At 41.2% G+C, this 18743-nt stretch overlaps 1 protein-coding gene across 9 annotated transcripts in view; it reads right to left on the bottom strand.

Annotated features, from left to right (window-relative positions):
- chd9 (chromodomain helicase DNA binding protein 9) overlaps positions 1–18743 on the bottom strand; it is an 82229-nt gene that overhangs the window by 42289 nt on the left and 21197 nt on the right. For 7 of the 9 annotated variants that reach the window (XR_014535143.1, XM_083550777.1, XM_083550775.1 and 4 more), the window contains exon 3: positions 1062–1456. Coding sequence is in view for 8 of the 9 variants with exons in the window: in XM_083550777.1 (XP_083406903.1) it covers positions 1062–1456 (395 nt within the window). In the remaining variant the exon portion in view is untranslated. Of the gene's footprint in view, positions 1–1061; positions 1457–5688; positions 7230–16244; positions 16322–18743 lie in introns of those variants that run through there. The other 2 variants (XM_083550782.1, XM_083550781.1) reach the window with 2 other exon arrangements.

Raw genomic sequence — 18743 nt, 5'->3', positions numbered from 1 at the left:
AACTTACACACCCCCATAAAGGCAACACACACATATTCAAGGGGGTGGGGGGGTGGGGGGGTATATATCAGATAAACAGAATGGAACTCATTTGCAATCTACTGATTTCAGTGACTTAAAATTCATACTGCCTCTCTTTCTTTCTCCATATTCTTTTTTGTTCTCTTTTGTTTAACAGCTCCCAGGCATCAAGTAAGCAGACAGTAAATAGACCTGAACTTTGCTCCTACCATCTTGGCAACAACAGTCTCTTATACAGACTTGCTGAAAGACTACCAGGCGAATTTAGAAGGGGAAAAAAAAAAACCTCATCTCCGATTTGACCGCAGACGGCCTTCGGTTCCTATCAATTACCCATTAACAGTTTCCTGTTATTCAGATTTTCATATTCGGATTTGGTTCAAATTTGCTGCAAACGTTACAGAGCAAAACATGTAAATAATATAAACAGATAAAAGGGAATAAACAGCAGTCTCCAAAACAAACGTCAGTCATAATTTAGTCACAATGCTTTTATGTATGCAAAGTTCAGTCTCTGAAGTGAACCATGGAGCGTTCCAGCACTTGTGGTGGTGGTTGTTCTGACGATTCACACTTTCTTGGAACCAAAGCAACAGCGTCACAAACATCTGGGCAATGGGGTCTCAGACTAGTTCTAACTAGAACTCTAGGCCGGTGTGCACAAGGGGGGGGGGGGGGGGGGGAGGTATTTACGAGGTATTCATGAAACTACAATAAAAACGACACACAACTAAAAAGATTATGCCTCCATGCTCAGGTGCAGTGTTTGAGCACTTGAACCATTTTTTTCCCCCAATTTACAGCACCTACATGTCTTATTAATGTACTGAAGACATTTAAAAGACGTTTCACACCCACTGGTGAACGCTTTCACTCCTACTTATGGGATGCGTCGATTATTTGCAATGTGAAGCCCATCCAATCCCATCTTATTTAAAGTGGGCAAATGTACTAGAATGAGTGAAAGCTGAACGAGACAAACCTTGAAACAAAAAGTAAACATTAGATTACAGTGAAATGAATCAAAGAGAAGGTCTTACTTGATCAGACTCTTCTGCTTTTCTCTGGAAGGTTTGATGATGCGAGCACTTTTACAACCTTTCTTCGTTCTGGATTTAGAAGATCCCGCTCTGTGCTTGTGCAGCTCGGAGGAGCTGGGGAAACTCTCTGGGCTCATTACACGCGGGATGTTCTTCTCGCCCCGCTCGCGTGCCCTGGCGATGGCCTCAGAGATGATGCGGTTGGCCTTCTGCTGTTTGTCTTCCAGCGAAAACGACTCCATCTGCTGTGGCCGCTTGGGGATACGCTTCTCCGAGGAGGACGAGTGCGAGGACGAAGACGAGGAAGACGAGGAGGAAGAAGAGGAGGAGCTGCTTTTCATCGGCGGGCTGAGCAACCGGGCCTGGCTGCTCGAACCATTAGTGTTTTTCGGAGGCTTGAGGGAAAAAAAATAAAGAGGAAAGCAGAATGAGTGAATGTGTTTAAATGCATCCAATGACTTCATTCAAATAACGTTCACATGTACCATTTATAATGTTGATTATTGTTGTGTGTAGGGGAAAGTCAGTGTGTTATAAATGATATGGCATCCTCAGAAACAAACTCCATATGTTCATAAACTTTTAAAACACGGGGCGAAACAACAAAATTGTGTCCTGCGTAATTTATAGTACACTGGAAAAGAAAAGGAAACTGGAACGAAAAAATGAAAATAACGAAACAGAGATTGAAGTATAGAAAAGGGGGAGGGGAAATATGTGAAAGGGTGGGAGGAGAATAAAATAGGATGGGGAAGGGAATAAGTAGAGAAGGAAAGAAGAAATAATTGTTTCAAAAAAGAGAGAAATTAGAAATAGTAAAGAAGGGGAATAGAAAGGGAAAGACAAAATAAGGTCATTTAAAAGAAAGGAACATGAGAAAGGAATGAAACAAAAAGAAAAGGGACATGAAATAAATGAAACAGGAAGAGAAGAGAGGGGAAATAGAAAGGAAAGGGGAGAAAAGAATACAGTTATTAACCAGAAAAGGAACTATGAGACTACCATTAGAATAATTTAAAGCCTGTGTTGAAACGCACACATGCACAATTGCGGGATCAGTAACATATCGTCACATTGCTATTAACAGTGCACCATACAGAGATATCGGCATTTTCCCACCTGCAGAGAACAACTGAGGAGGTACATGATGTTCCTCACACCAATCAAACTCAAGTCAGCTGTAGTGTACGTAATCAGGGTTTACACAAAAACACGTTCTTGTAAGGGAATCTGATAAAGGTCGTATAATTACGATGTACAACAGTACAGAAACGACAGACCCAATCAGGTATGCTTTATACGCCATGCTGCAAATCAAATTCAGGTATTATCTTTACGTTCCCAGCATGCATTTGGAGTAACAGGCACTTGTTGCGGTGCTCAGGCCCACGCAGTCCAAGGATAAATCATCGTTGGATTCAGATTTTAAACTTCCTGTCTAATCTAGACTCGGTCTAACTCGGATTACAAAACTCCATGGTGCAACGCCGTCCTGCCACGGAGGAGTGTAAATTCAAGGCCACACTCACTCCTGCAGTGAAGCTAATAGGATGCCACTTGCACACACACTTTCCGCCTTAAAAAAACAAGGGAAACCCAGGTTTTCTCTAGGTCAAGTGATACTGCTAAGCCTGTGCATGTTGTAGCGAGAATAACTTGTACACGCACACACACTCACTATTTGTTTTAGAGCGTTGAGATTTTCACATGATAAAAAAAAAATATTACAGATCTGTGGTTTCGCTGTGTTAAGCCATACTAAAAAAAATATGCCAGAATAAAAATGCACGTTTAAAAATAAATAAATAAATAAATTTTTACACGAGTAGACATGCATTTATAAACATGCATTAAAAAATGCGTTTTTACTTTGCCATTAGGCCGAAAGCGTACATGCCTGCAAGGAAAGGTATGATGTCCATTTTTAAATGCCAACATTGTGAATTTGATTTCAAATATATTATATATATATATATATATATATATATATATATATATATATATATATATATATATATATATATATATATATATAAATAAATTACTTTGATATAAAACTTCAAAATTAATATTCATTAAATACATACAAAGAAAAAAAAATTATATTTATTTATTATATTTATTTTGAACCTTGATCTGCCTCGGACATCGGCTTCGGATTTCTTGTGTACTTTAGAACCTCTTCAAAACCCTCGAAGGAGATGTTGTGAATATAAACATCCGGAGTCGTAGAAAATACAACCTGTCAGACACTCGCTGCTCCTTTTGTGGTCATTTTTATGAACACGAGAGCTTTTTTACTGGAGAGATGAGTGAAAATTCTTTTTTTCTAGATGGTGATAATTTAATCTGAACAGGTCTTAAGAAGAAAAGGAGGATGTAGTACAGTATGAAGTACAGACGAGTATTTTGGGGCATTATAGACAGAAATCCTCAAACTCACTCTCTCTTTCTCTCTCTCTGCAATATCTTTTGAAATGGTATGGATACTGTCCAATCAAACATCGTAAATAACCCATTAAACCATTACAACCCCAATGCACACAACTCAAACACACACCTGTGGGAACCACAAACAGATCCATTAACTTTTGAATCGTTGACCACCAGACACCAAATCAAGTATTCAATTCCACACAGAGGAGATAGGAAAGGGTTATTCAGCTCAATAATTATATCTACTTAAAATAATAATAAAATAAAACCCATAGAAAAGTACAGGAAGATGGTGCCAATGTTATTTACACAAATAAATTTTTTACAAGATTAAAAAAAGGAGAAATAAAACATGTAAAACAAGAACGTCCATCCAGCTACCTCTTATTCTCAAAGTCCACCAAACAGATCGAAGATTATAAGATTTATCACAATATCGATTTGATTCAATCATTAAATCCCAAAAACAAAACTGGCTTGAACTTGCTTTATCCTGTTCATTCGACAACAACTTTTACACACACATTTATGAGAATTTAACAGCCATTCGTTTAAGTGGAAACACAACCCGGGGAGTTGACGTGGCCCGGACCGCTGTTACGAGATCTAGAGAAATTATGAGGACAGCCTGTGTGTGAAAAGACCCGAATACATTAGCCGGACATTTTTTTTTTTTTTTAAATGACAAGCCAACAAAATTAAAAAACGCTAAAGGAAAGAATATAATAAACAAAACAAAACGTAACATACCATGGACGCGTGCGCATCGAAAAGCAAATAATTGCCTGAATTTTGCGTTCGTTAGTATGACTTTGTTTGTGATTGGGGGGGGGGTTAAATAGAAAAGAGGAGAGGGAAAAAATAAAGAATAAAACATACGGACAGACGGCACGTCAGCCATTCCAGCATGAATAATACAGTCTGCAACATGCCCCGGCCTGCTACACGATCATAACATGAATTATACATGACTGCCTTTATTTCATTACACACACACACAAACACACACACACACACAGAGTTCCAGAGCTTAGAAATGGGAAGAGAGTGAGAGACCAGGGGAGAACCAATAAACACACACACACACACACACACACACACACACACACACACACACACACACACACACACGTCTGAGCCATGGCCTGGTTCTGATTCGTGCTTTTTTTTTCTTTTCTTCCTGCACGTTAAAATAAAGGGACTTACCTAGAAGCAGGGAAACAATAAGAGGGGGAGGAGGAGGAGAGGAAATAAACACTAATTCATGTGGAGGATAAACATGGCCTGCATAGAGCGAGTCACGTGACCGAGAGACTCATTAATTCATTTCAGGGGAAAAAAATATGAGCAGGAAAGCAAGGATAAAATGGGATATGCAATAGCAAGAGAGAGAGGGAGGGAGGGAGGGAGAGAGAGAGAGAGGGAGGGAGGGAGGGAGGGAGGGAGGGAGAGAGAGAGAGAGAGAGAGAGAGAGAGAGAGAGAGAGAGGGACGGAGGAAGTGAGGGAGTTAACTGGAAAATGAAAAAGGGAATGGGACGGAGATAGAGAGAATGCACTAAAGTGGGAGCACTGCAGCTGTGTAATACATCTATAAATAACTGAAATTACAGGCTGCCAGCACTGCAGTGATTTCAACCTCTCTCTCTCTCTCTCTCTCTTTCTCTCTCTCTCCTCCTACTCCAAATACGGCCTGTGAAAGGAAAAAAACCCAAAAAAAAAAAAAAAAAAAAAAAAAAAAACGATAACCCGTTATAAAGACCCGGGATTGTACAGGCACGCGGGGTTCTGGGATAAATTATACACGGCTATCACTTTACATTAGCACACTGGCTAACAGGAATACATGTCTATACAAACACAGGGTTTATAATATATAAATATATATATATAGAAAGAAGAAGAAAGGAGGATAACCGAAGGAAGTAGTGAGGGGGGGGAGAAGAGGAAGGTGTGTGAGAGAGGAGAGGGGGGGGTGTAAAAACTCACCCCGTGCACCTCTTAGCCTGCCACCCCGCGGCCTGGCTAAACGCTAACGCTAGTAACGCCGATGCTAACGTTGACGAGCCGCCATGCTAACCCCGTGCAGGCGCGGAACGGAACCCTGTGCAGGCGCAAGATGGCGGCCGTCGCGCTCACGCTCCGTCCTATCACAATCGCGTTCGCCGCTGCATGTGACGAGCAAAGACTCACCCGTCCTCTTGGTCTCTTCACCGCCGACATCTTGTCCTTCCCGGTCTATTTTTTCCTCCTTCCTTCTATCTTCCAGGCGCCTCGCGGAAAAAAAAAAAACTCTTGTCCTTCCGCCGGGTTTTTTTTTTTTTTTTTTTGTCTCTCCGCTACACGCGCTCGCTCGCGCCCCCTCTCTTCCTTTTCTCTCTCTCTTTCCTTCCCTCCCTCCCCCCCCCAGCAGGTCTCTTCACCTCTTCCTTTCTTCTTTCTCTCCTCCTACTCTAGCCGGCCTCCGTGCACTCAACACTCCTTCACAGCCGCCGAGAAGTGACCGGATGAACGGAGAGGAACAACAACAACGCGGCCGCCGTCGCGCGCATCCGCCGCTCTTTCATTCTTCCCCACGCGTGCGCGCGCTCCGCTCCGTCTCGCGCTTCTCCCGTTCTCTCTCTCTCTCTCTCTTTTTTTCTTTCTTCCTCGCCCTCAAACAAGGCCCGCACTTTTACAACCAGTCACTTCTTCCTCCCTTTTTTTTTTACTTCACATCCCGAATAAGGGTGAGAAAAAAACCACCGGATCTCTGCTCCACCTTTTTTTTTTTTTTACACGCAAAAGAAACGTGTTTTCTTCTTCCTCCTCCTCCTCCGTTTCCTCCGCCGTTCCTGTCCTGTGTGGAGAGCTGCGGCGCGCGCGGAGACCGGAGCGAGGCGGAAAAAAAGGCGACGCATCAAAATGCATCAGCGTGAATATTAGAGATGTCGTTAAAAATACCGTCTCTCTCTCTCTCTCTCTCTCTCTCTCGGAGAGCGCGTGGGCCAGCAGAGGGGGCTCGCATCGCCGTTATAAGATTACCGTCCACATATTAACCCTATACATCCTGCACTGCATCTAAATGCGTGCATTTCACCCAGCATGAGATCATTACTGAATCTCATCACCTCCATCCCTCCATCTACGGTTACTACATGACTGCAGCTCATCTGTTGTAGCTCATCTGTTGCTTGAGCTACAGCCTGTCAGCTCTCTCTCTCTCTCTCTCTCTCTCTCTCTACCCTGTCCCGTTCTGTCGGACCACCTCGGAACCGATTTGTGGTGGCCTGGGGAAAAAAAATAAAAAATGCTGTGCATCTTCAATACAGACAAAACTCTGGTCTTAAACAAACACCTGGTGCATGAGGACAAACGCAGTGAGATAACGGGATTCATTCCCTCATGCCGGACAGTCATAATAAGCATTTCACTGCGTGTCGTACTCTGTATGTGTATGTGACAAATAATTTGATTATTTGATTCAAATTTGATTTGAGGGATACGCCGTCCCAATGAAAACCAATTAACCGTCTACCCGAAGCGAAATGTTTCATACGCAAGGCTGCGGTTTCTTGGGAAACCCACGTCTTTTGAGCCATATTTCTGGCTACTATAAAAGAGCACCAAATGTTTACATCACTTTCTAATTACCATTCAGAATATTTGTAAACTGTAAGATTTGACACTGGACTTTTTTGGACTCCAATTAACAGTGTTTGTGAGCTCAGGGATGTGGAAGAGGGCAAACAGCAATGCCTCCTAGTGTTACACTGCCATGTGATGCAGCATGAGATCTTTTGCCATGCAATGATACGCATGATAATACTGATCAGTGTACCTTAAAGTTAATATGCTTAGCTGTGCATGGGAAAAGGTTAACAGGTTTTTTATATAAGAACTGCATTTTAGAAACATTCATTCTGTTTATATACTTAAATAGTGCAGTTTTCTCAATGTTCTGCCTGTGAGCAGACATGACCATGTTACACTCGAGTATGAAGGCAGACATATTTACAAAAGCACAGATGCAGAATTATAAACTATGCCACACACACACACACACACACACACACACTGCCTTGTTGTATCACACTGTAGGTGTACAAATAGACAATAAAGCCAATATCTCTCCAACTTTGGTGTTGGAAATCATCTAAATATCAGTCTTTTTTTGTTGTTGTTTTTAGCATTGTGGGGGTTAAAAATCTGTAGGCTCTGAACAGATAACATGCTCAGGCAGTTTATATTCAAGTAGGCCATTTTCCGGAAAAAAAAAAAATAATGGTCTTGGTGGAAATTAATGTTCTGTTTGTGCACTAAATTCAGAAGTACATCATGATGGCTCTGTCTGTTTTGGTTAGAAAGAAGAACATTTAAGGAGCATATTCAGGGAAATTATAAGCTCTAGATGCACTACAGAGAAATGAGTGTTACAGAGTTACAGCTTTTAGAGAGTTATGCTTTCGAAAGTCTGGTCCTTCTTGTTACAGATGTTCTGGTCTGAAATACCCTTAGAATATATTTCAAACTGGGCAGCAGCTATGCAAAAAAAAAAAAAAAAGATTTTAGACATTTGCCTTTGCTATGACCTTGACCTTGCTTGAATCAGGATAAAAAAAATTGCTATTTACAACGATGATTTCATTAATTCTACAAACCGATATCGTCTTGTTTTTGCGATATGTAACATGTATAGTGGACGGACACACAGATGGGTAGATGGAAGCGGAGACATCCTGAACACAAAGCCTTCACCACCTAGTGGCAGAAGCATAGAGAATGACATCTGTACATAGAATTATATTTTACAGACAGGATAATATAAAAACTAACGCACACGTCTGAATCGAAAAAACGCGTGCGGAGTGTGTGGTGTTATGTGTAACTATCAACATCTCAAACATGACATAAAAATGAGAAATGGAAAGAACAAAAATGGAAATAGAAAAAACGTGTTCACTATGGAGTGGGGGGGGGGGGGGGACCCCAGACCCAACTCTGAAACAAATGCGATGAACACAGGGAAAAAGAGTGTGTGTGTGTGTGTGGCAGTAATGTGCTGGCAGTGAGCAGCAGGGGGAACAAACACATGCTGACATGATCACGTGGCCTGAATGGCACAGGCTCCATGGCAACCAAACAGTTAATATGGAAATGAGATGAAGTAGAAGTGCTGGGGAAAGGGGGAGGGGTTAGGCTGAAAGGGGGCGGGGCTGTCTCAAAATCTGAATAGTAATCTGGCCAGAGAGATTGAGAAAGAAAGAACCAGACAGTGAAAACGAGAGAGCGAGAAAGAGAGCATGATAGAGGGGAAAAAAAGGTGACGAAGTCAATGAGTGAAACAGAGAATGACAGAGAGAGAGAAAGAGAGAGAGAGAGAGAGAGAAAGAGAGAGAGAGAGAGAGAGAGAGAGAGAGAGAGAATTTCATATCTTGCTTTCACTTTCCAGTTGTCTGAAGTTGATTAGAAAATAATAAACTGACAAATCAATCACATCATCACAAAATCTCTGCTCAGTTTGATCCATTAACAAAAAGATTACAGCGCACACACACACACACACACACGCACACACACGTCAAAGACATGTGGCTTATTAATGTATAGTTTGCATTAATAGTATTATAATAATAAGAGAGCTTAGCCAAAGAATAAATGTACATGAATATTACACACGGTTCACACGAGTTCACGCGTTTCCGCTACAAAGACTCACACCGATAGGAACGTGATACATACAACACTGGTGTTAGCTAAGGATATAAGGTGTGCTAGTTAACCTAATATAGATTAGAGTGTCACGGGCTGCAGAAAAAAGATTAGACTACATAATGAGGACTGGAGCTGTGGGCTAATGTGGAGTTACGGTGTACCGAGAGAGAGAGAGAGAGAGAGAGAGAGAGAGAGAGAGAGAGAGAGAGAGAGAGAGAGAGAGAGAGAGAGAGAGAGAGAGAGAGAGAGAGAGAGAGAGAGAGAGAGAGAGAGAGAGAGAGAGAGAGAGAGAGAGAGAGAGAGAGAGAGAGAGAGAGAGAGAGAGAGAGAGAGAGAGAGAGAGAGAGAGAGAGAGAGAGAGAGAGAGAGAGGGAAAGGGAGGGAGATGAGCACAATCTGATTAATGAAACAGGACATGATGTGTAGCAGTGTTTCCTGAACCCATTTAACATGGCAGCAGCTATTAATGACCCGTAGACGACAGAACACTGGCAACGCAAGCCTCCTTTCCATCACACACACACAACACACACACACACACACACACACACACACACACACACAGTGCTAGCACATCTCTCCAGAGAGGACCTTTCTAACATATGGACACAGACACATGGTGGTCTTACCATCTTTGTGAGACACAATCACTTATAAATGTATGAACGCAGGGAACTACTGCTAATTCAAACCTGAACCCAAATAAAATATTTGATGCGTTTTTATTTATTTCATGGTAACAAAAAAAAATGACAACAAAAGCTACAGTTTTGTGAAGACATTCTCCTCGACTTCTCAGCTTGTGGGGACATTTGGTTCTTACGGCTACATACACACACAGACACACACACACACACACACACACACACACCACAGAGTACAAGTAGGCACAGTGCACCGTTCTCTTGAGAGGCCTTTCCAACAGATGCACATGCACACGAGTAGCACATCGGCTAGCTCGGCCCCCCCTGAAGACACTCGCTCAGTCACACGCAAACACACACACACACAAATCTTCAACAAGTCAAAGCAAGGGTTTCAGAAGACTACAGCACCGCTTTGCCTGGCATTTAACACGCTGTATTCATCTCACCAACTGATTCGCAATACCATCAGGTGGAAATCATGCTGGGTCTAAGAAGATATCTGAAGGAGCGGTTCATTCACACACTTTCCAGAGATCCATTGTTTAAATTCTGAATAGTTCAGTATAATTCGAAAAGTGTTTTAATGAATTTTTTTAGAAACCGCTTTAACCTGGTCACTGTTTATTAGGGGTGAAACGATACACACATTCGGTACGGTGCACGTGTGTACAGCATTTAATCCTTGTTACGTGTGGAACATAGTTCAAATCCGAGTTTCCTCACAAACATATTAAGTGGCGGATCACAAGTTTATTTAATCTCCGCCTTCACTTCCTGTCATCGCCGATGTTTTTACGCAAGTCTCGCCATATGGATTCCTTTTCGTTTTATGTCCAGCTCCAAGAATTTTTCTTAAAAGGAGAAAATCCTGACAATTCCGCATATCGAGGGAGGGAATGAATGAAGGATGGAAGGAATGAACACATTTGTTAAAAGTCTGCTGAAATAAGTAGAACAGTTAAGAAGATCATATCTTTGGAAAAATTAAATTTAAAATGTAAATCACACACACATTTATATCTTTAGTAAACTATTTAATAAAAGTTTTCCATTTATTGATTTTTATTTCATCAATTCAATTTGTGCCAATTTAATCGTATGCTCAATGTAATAAATATAAAATTGATTCCTGTTTTTATGTTTACATATTTTACTTTCATGAATGAATCTAAAATAATATTTGATATATTATTTGAGCCAAGCAGGGATTTTATTTAAAATTATAAAAAAAATATTCATAAATGTCAATTAAAACAAAATTAATAAAAATTTTTGTTTTGCATTTCTTCCCGTTACCCACAACGAAACTGAACCAAACCGTGAATTACGTACCGTTACACCCCTGTCTGAACGGGACATTCATTCACACACCCGGGGCAAGTTTGAGTCATTAAGGCAGCTATGGGGAGGTAAGAGGATGAAAAATGGTGAGAAGTAAGCGTGAGGCACAAAGAGAAGACCTGCGGATACACTCTGTCCCTCCAACATACATTTTAAGTCTCTCTTTTAAACAGGGAAATCAAGAGTGACATCATGCTGAACTGCTCTGACTAATTCACATGAAAGAAAAAGCGTTCGAGATACAGCACCCTCTCTGCCAAACCTAATGGTTGCTAACCATGAAAAAATAAGAATATTCCACATTTTTCCTTCACCAAGCATTGGTGAAAATGGGGAATACTCCCCCCCCCTCTAGGGGGCAGGACACAGAGTGACTATTCTCCACTGATCATCGCTGGATCCTCGGTGAAGATAGTCAAGAGCACCAAATTCCTTGGTGTTCATCTGGCGGACAAGCTCACCTGGTCACTTAACACCAGCTCCATCACCAAGAAAGCCCAGCAGGGTCTCTACTTCCTGAGAAGGCTGAGGAAAGCTCATCTTCCTCCCCCCATCCTGTCCATGTTCTACAGAGGGACCATTGAGAGCATCCTGAGCAGCTGCATCACTGCCTGGTTTGGGAACTGCACCGTCTCGGACCGCAAGACCCTACAGAGGATAGTGAGGACAGCTGAGAAGATTATCGGAATCTCTCTCCCCTCTATCATGGACATCTACACTACACGCTGCATCCGCAAAGCATACAGCATTGTGGACGATCACACACACCCGTCACACACACTTTTCACACTTCTACCATCAGGGAAACGGTTCCGAAGCATTCGGGCCGCCACATCCAGACTGTGCAACAGTTTTTTCCCGCAAGCCATCAGGCTCCTCAACAAAGAACTGAACTGAACTCTCTCTCTCACACACACACACACACACACACACACACACACACACACACACACTTACACACAACTGTGTGACTGATCCGCACAAACCGGACTCAACACCCATCATACACTTCGTTCACCCAGGTTTTCAATACCAATCACATTTTTCACGATCGCAAAATGTTTACATGCCGTCTGTTGCTGATTCCGGGACTTGTTATTTTGCACAATATTCTGTCCAAATCCTTTGGTTACTGTTAACTCTATTTTTGATTGCTGCTACTGCTGAATTGCACAAATTCTGTTTACATTTTTCTGTTTACACTGCACCTTATTCTGTTACGACAGGTTTTACTGGCGGAGCTATTTCTATTTTTAATTTTATATTTTGTGTATTGTGTATTGTGTATTGTCCTGCACTGTCCTGTGTTGTCTTGCACTGTCTTGTGTTGTCTTTTGCACTGTTTGCACCAGCTGCACACATGCACTTTATGTGGCGAGGATCTTAGTTCTCGGCCCTGTGTTCTTCTGTCCTGTACTGTTGTTTTATGTTGTTCTATGTAGCACCTGTGTTCAGGAGGAACATTGTTTCATTTCACTGTGTACTGCATCAGCTATATATGGTTGAAATGACAATAAAAGCTTCTTGACTTGACTTGACTTGACCTTTCTGGGGAGCAATTAATCGGCGAAATCACTATGTTTCTGTTTTTTTTTTTGTTTTTTTTTGGTGACAGAAATGGGTCCTCAACCATGTTTTCTCAACTGAAACCCTAAATTATTTGCATTAAGTACCACCGAAGACAAATTCTATTCTGATTGGTAAGTTTTCCACATGTACCAATATACCAGTGCCACAAAGTGTGCGATATTTCAGTTATAGGGTTGAAACGATACCTCGAGTAATTAGAATACAAATATGAAATATTTTGATTAGTCCATTTAACTACACACAGAGCACCTTGTTTCCCCACGGACCATTATTACTGACGCACGCTATTGACTGGTATTGACTTCCCACAATTTCAGCAATAAAAATGTCAACTTCTTTCTAAAAAGGAAACAAAATCACGTGTTCATTTCAAGAGACCCGTCTTATTTTCTCTTCTATATTAAGTATTGCTTTTTAATAAAGAAAAAGTACTTCTTATCCAATTACTCGATTAATCGAACGAAATAATCGGCAAAATCTTCGATCACTCAAATAATCGAGAGCTGCAGCCTTATAAAGTGATCTTTTTACATTTACCATTATACCTTGTTCACGTGTCTAACAGGGGCAGCTTGGTGGTCCTGGAATATGACCACTAAGATCTTTCCATCCTTAGTCAATTTCTGCTGCATCCACCTCGATTAGAAAGAAGCGATATAAAAAAAAATTGAATACACTACTAGCTGAAAAATATCACGTATGTGTTATAGTTTGTTTTCTACATTCAAGCGTGCCGATATTTCTCAACGCCACTTACAGACAGACTCAAATAGCAGCCTGGCATGTTTGCCTATTTGATTTTTTTTTTTTACACTTCCTGCGGTGAGAGCAAACAGGCGGGATCTACATGCAGGCACACACCCCACGCTCCACTTATCACAGTGAGATCACCATCACGCTCTCCACTTGCAGGAGTTTCTGACCACGCATGCAAATGTACCGAGTCACACGGGCGCCCAAAACGTATTTCAGTCATATGCGGTGGAGCCGTACTGAAAGCGGTGCTTGTTCTTTTTTTTTTCCACAGGGCATGTTCACCCACCTGTGACCTTCCCTGACCTTCTAGAAACTATTTTATACCACAAGTGAAAGTATGATTCTGATTAGTTTAGAGAAGCTTCTCTGCAGCTCATACTGTCGTTTAGTGTTAATAGAACTGCTTTCACAGGAACTAGTTTGGTGGATAAACATGGCGGCTTGTGCTCAACTGCACCCTCAGTAACTAAGGCCTCATGTAGCTTTAATACATCGATACGTCCCTCTGACTGCAATATATTACGTTTGTGAATGTGCATATTTAACAACAAAAAAAAAACGTGGGATCATTTACGTTTTATGTTAGTACATATACTGCCCTTAATTTAAAGACGGATTACAAACGAAACGCATCCATTTGAAGGATTATAATTTAAATAGGTTGATTTGAAGAACTTAATTAAATACGCTGTTTTAAAGGATTATTGTTTTTTGGGGATTTTTGTGAATATATATTACACATAAAAAAACACACACGAACAACAAATGTTTTGTTTTATCTCAGCAATCAACTATCACACAGGCTTTCTAAACCGTCTCAAGTTTGTAGAGTCAAGAATATTGCTGTTTTGTTCAACAACTTTAAATTAATTTTCTGTAATAATATAAAATAGTTCGGATACCTGTGCTATTTTATATGTTATTATTTGGGTATAAGTGGTCAGTTTGATTGTTCGTTTATTACTTAGTATTCCTACAGGTGTATAATCTATTTATTTTTTTACTTTTACATTTAAGCATGAAAGGAATAAAAAAGGCAAAGCTTCCAGAATATAAAGTGGTTTGAATGCTGATGCAAATGCCAAGTAGTTTGGATGGAAAGGCTTCAAAATTCATAAAACATAACGATGTCTACGCTCTGATTCAGAGTGAAAGCAGATACTGGTTTAATTATTAGGGGGCTGTGTCCTGAAAATTCATGTTGGGTTCTCACACACACACACACACTCACACACACACACACACTCCAGCACACACGCGCACACACACTCGCTCACACACGCACACACACTCTTGCTCTCACACACACACACACACACACACACACACACACACACACACACACACACACACACACACACACACACACACACACACACACACACACTTTTGCTCACACACTCCAGCACACACACACACTCGCTCACACACACACTGCACAATCACAATCTTACACAATCTCATACACAATCGCACTTTCACACACACTCACTCACACACACACTCCCGCGCACAATCACACTCTCGCGCACAATCACACTCACGCTCACTCACACTCTCACTACCGCACACTCTGGCACGCACACTCTGGCACGCAGAGTCACTCTCGCACGCAGTCACTCTCGCAGGCACGGTCTCTCCCGCACGCACGGTCACTCCCGCACGCACGGTCACTCTCGCACCACGGTCACTCTCGCACCACGGTCACTCTCGCACCACGGTCACTCTCGCACACACAGTCTCTCCCGCACGCACAGTCGCTCTCGCACGCACAGTCTCCCCCGCACGCATAGTCACTCTCGCACGCACAGTCACTCTCACACGCATCAGAGTTACCATGGAATTAATATACAGTCCTGATATTAACAAACTGCTTTCTTTTTAAATCTTTGGGTTAAAAAAAAACCACCCTCCATTCTGTGCCTCAAATTGAGTAATATAACAAAGTGGAAAACACTGGAAGAACAAGTAGGACGACAGGATGGAGAGACGACAGCGTTAAGCATGAATGTGCTACATGTGTTAAACGAGTTTGTTAAAAAGTGTATTGTTAATTTCTGTAAACAAAATCCAGAGCCATGACAAGAAGTTCAGCAACCACCAAAAACTCGGCGAATACCTGAAAAACCTGTCAACTGCGTGACCAATCGGTGAGCAAATCTCATGCACACGAAAACACACATACAACAAGCTCACTTTAGTAACAGGTAAATGACACAAAGATTCGGAAAACAGCACACAAATGCCAAAAAAAAAATATGACAGCCGTAATATACGGTATATGATCAACTTGCATCACAACATACACCAATATATATATATATATATATATATATATATATATATATATATATATATATATATATATATATATATATATAAAAAATGTTAAACACTCAGAGCAAAGTTGCTGCCTTCTGTCTATTACTGCTCTGGTGTGTAAAGAGTTAACATGCTGTGGTTGAATGAGGCCAAGTTGTGTCATCGCCCAAAACGTCTGCCCCCCCAATGGACTAAATCCGGCTGGCTAACACGCTCAGGCGCAATGTGTGTGCGCACACAACAGACACACTGTAAAAAAAAAATACCTTTTAAAAAAAAACAACAAAAAAAAAAAACAACCTAATATAAAGTTGTTGAAACAGTCCCTGAGAAAGAGAAAAAAAAGTGTTTTGCATTATTGGGGGGGGGGGGGGAGAGAAGTGTTAAAATTTAACCTACTGTTCAGTTTGATCTGGCTCCCTTCCCACGTGCCCTAGTGTGGTCCAATGCCAAGTCAACTTGCCCCTCCTTCTCCCCTTTCTCTATCTCTTTCTGTCTTCCTCCCTCCTCTTCCGTTCCCAACACTTTTCTACACCACTTCCTGTTAACCCTGAAAGCTCCTCCCAACGTTCCTACAACAGATCTTAGATCACCTATCACAAATTACTATCTAAGAACCAAACACACAAACACACACACGCATGCGCAGGAACACACACACTCGCACGCACATTCGCACGCACCCTCACACACACTCACAGCAGTAGGTGCCTGTGTGTGTGACAGACAGAGTGTCGAGTTACAGTTCTGCTCTCTGGTCTTCGCCTGTCAGGCTGAGTGAGTTATATAAACCTCACTGTGACAGGGTCAGGAAGCAACAAAGCCAGCGATTCAACACAAGCCTCCCTCTCTCTCTCTCTCTCTCTCTCACACACACACACACACACACACACACAAACAAACACAGACAAACATCAACAGGCACATACACATCCAGATCTCATGCACTCAACAAGTTCTCCACACTTCACACTGCTGTAAGGTGGAGGGGGAATGAACTTAAAATCCTTCAAGCGTAAAAAAAATAGGGACTTTTTTTTTTCACCTTTAGCTCTCTCTTTCTCTCTCTCTCTCTCTCTCTCTCTGACACACCTGTCATAAAAAAGTGGGGTATGAACATAATCTACAATCTGGTATCTTAATTTGATGACTCACATTTTCCACCTCAGAACGACGCCAGTACGTCAGTGATGTAGGTTTAAACTCATCCAGTGCTCGTATGATGGACAGCATTAGATGACACCGATGACAATCAGCATAAATACCGCCTTGACAATATAATCCTTCAATGATGCGAAACACTACAGCAGAGACAAATCACAGGTTTATATTGATGCGCTCTTATTAAACGTGACATAAAAACGTTGACGTGAGGATGTTTCTTGAAGGAGATTCGTAGCGTTTACAGAAGGTGTACAATGGGACGGTGCATTTCCCGATAATGAAACGTCTTTCGAATTTCACTGCACGTAAACAAGCAGGGTATTTTTGAATCAAATTATGGTTATGATTTTTTATAAGTTGGTATTAGTCATATTGTGATTATCTTATTGATTACGTCTAAAAATGGATGACGGTCATAAACTCACATTTAGGATCATCACATCCATGATCCATAAACGAACAAACTAATGAATAATGATCAGCAAATTCGTGACCTTTAGGAGGAATAACCCATTTTAGAATGTACGATAGTTAGAATGGCTTATCTTTGGAAAATTATCAACTATCCAAGATTTCAGCTCATTTCTAACTGATGTTTCATTGGCTCCTGAGCCTTCCCCGTCAATAAGGGGCGGGGTCAGAAAGTGTTTGACCCCCTTTTTCGCTAATCGCAGCAAACAATCAGACTGTTGCATAATAACGCCGATAGGGCGGCGTGATATTTTTACATCTACAACAGATAAAGAGACAAACACTGGCCCTCGCTCCGCAGACCCGCATGGTCTAAAAATCAAAACACGACTCTGGTCTTGAGTGTGAAAGACATTTCACTTAGGGGATGATAAAAGATGATGTCAACTCTACACATGATGTGGCAGGGGTAAACCCACAGCAGTGGTACACCTGCAGCACTTAACTGCTTATGAGAATGATAAATGTCATTGCCTTCCCTAAAACAGCTGATGGCAAGCATTGATCTGTTTAGTAACATGATTTATTTCCACTGGCTAATATATTGATGAGCAACAGCAGGAAAAAAATACAATTTGAAGATTTTAATCAGATTTCAATCCACAATCCGTCATCATGCATCAGCGAGAGGACATCTGAGGACTTTAGCCTCTAGCAACACAAGCAAAACAAGATAAAGTGTCCCAAAGAACATTAAATCGATGTTATATGTTACATTACATCTTCTATCGGCTTCTCCCATTAGGGGCCACCACAGTGGATCATCCGTCTCCATACCCCCTTTCGTCTACACCTGCCTCTTTCAAACCAACCTGCATGTCTTCCCTCACCACATCCACAAACCTCCTCCTTGGTCTTTCACTTTTCCTCCTTCCTGGTGGCTCCATCCTCAGCATAAAAGGTAAAATCTGTCATTAAATCGATGCTCTTTCTGACTATTTAGTACTACATAAACTACATACTACATATTTAGTTAGGCTAAATATGTAGACATGACCGAAACAAAAAAAAGCACTAACCAACAACAGAAAACTTCTACACATCCGTCACAGACTAATGTTTGGATAATCAATTTAGTTTAGCATACACTATATTGCCAAAAGGTCGCCTGACCTTTCCTGCTATATGTGGTTCTTTTCCAAACTGTTACCACAAAGATTATAACATATTTATATTTATTTATATATATATATATATATATATATATATATATATATATATATATATATATATATATATATATATATATATATATATACACCG

The sequence above is a fragment of the Silurus aristotelis genome (genome assembly GCF_946808225.1).
Source record: "Silurus aristotelis genome assembly, chromosome: 9".
NCBI classification, from domain to species: domain Eukaryota; kingdom Metazoa; phylum Chordata; class Actinopteri; order Siluriformes; family Siluridae; genus Silurus; species Silurus aristotelis.
The sequence above is the reverse complement of the archived record's forward strand: the minus strand, read 5'-3'. Positions and strand labels throughout refer to the sequence as shown.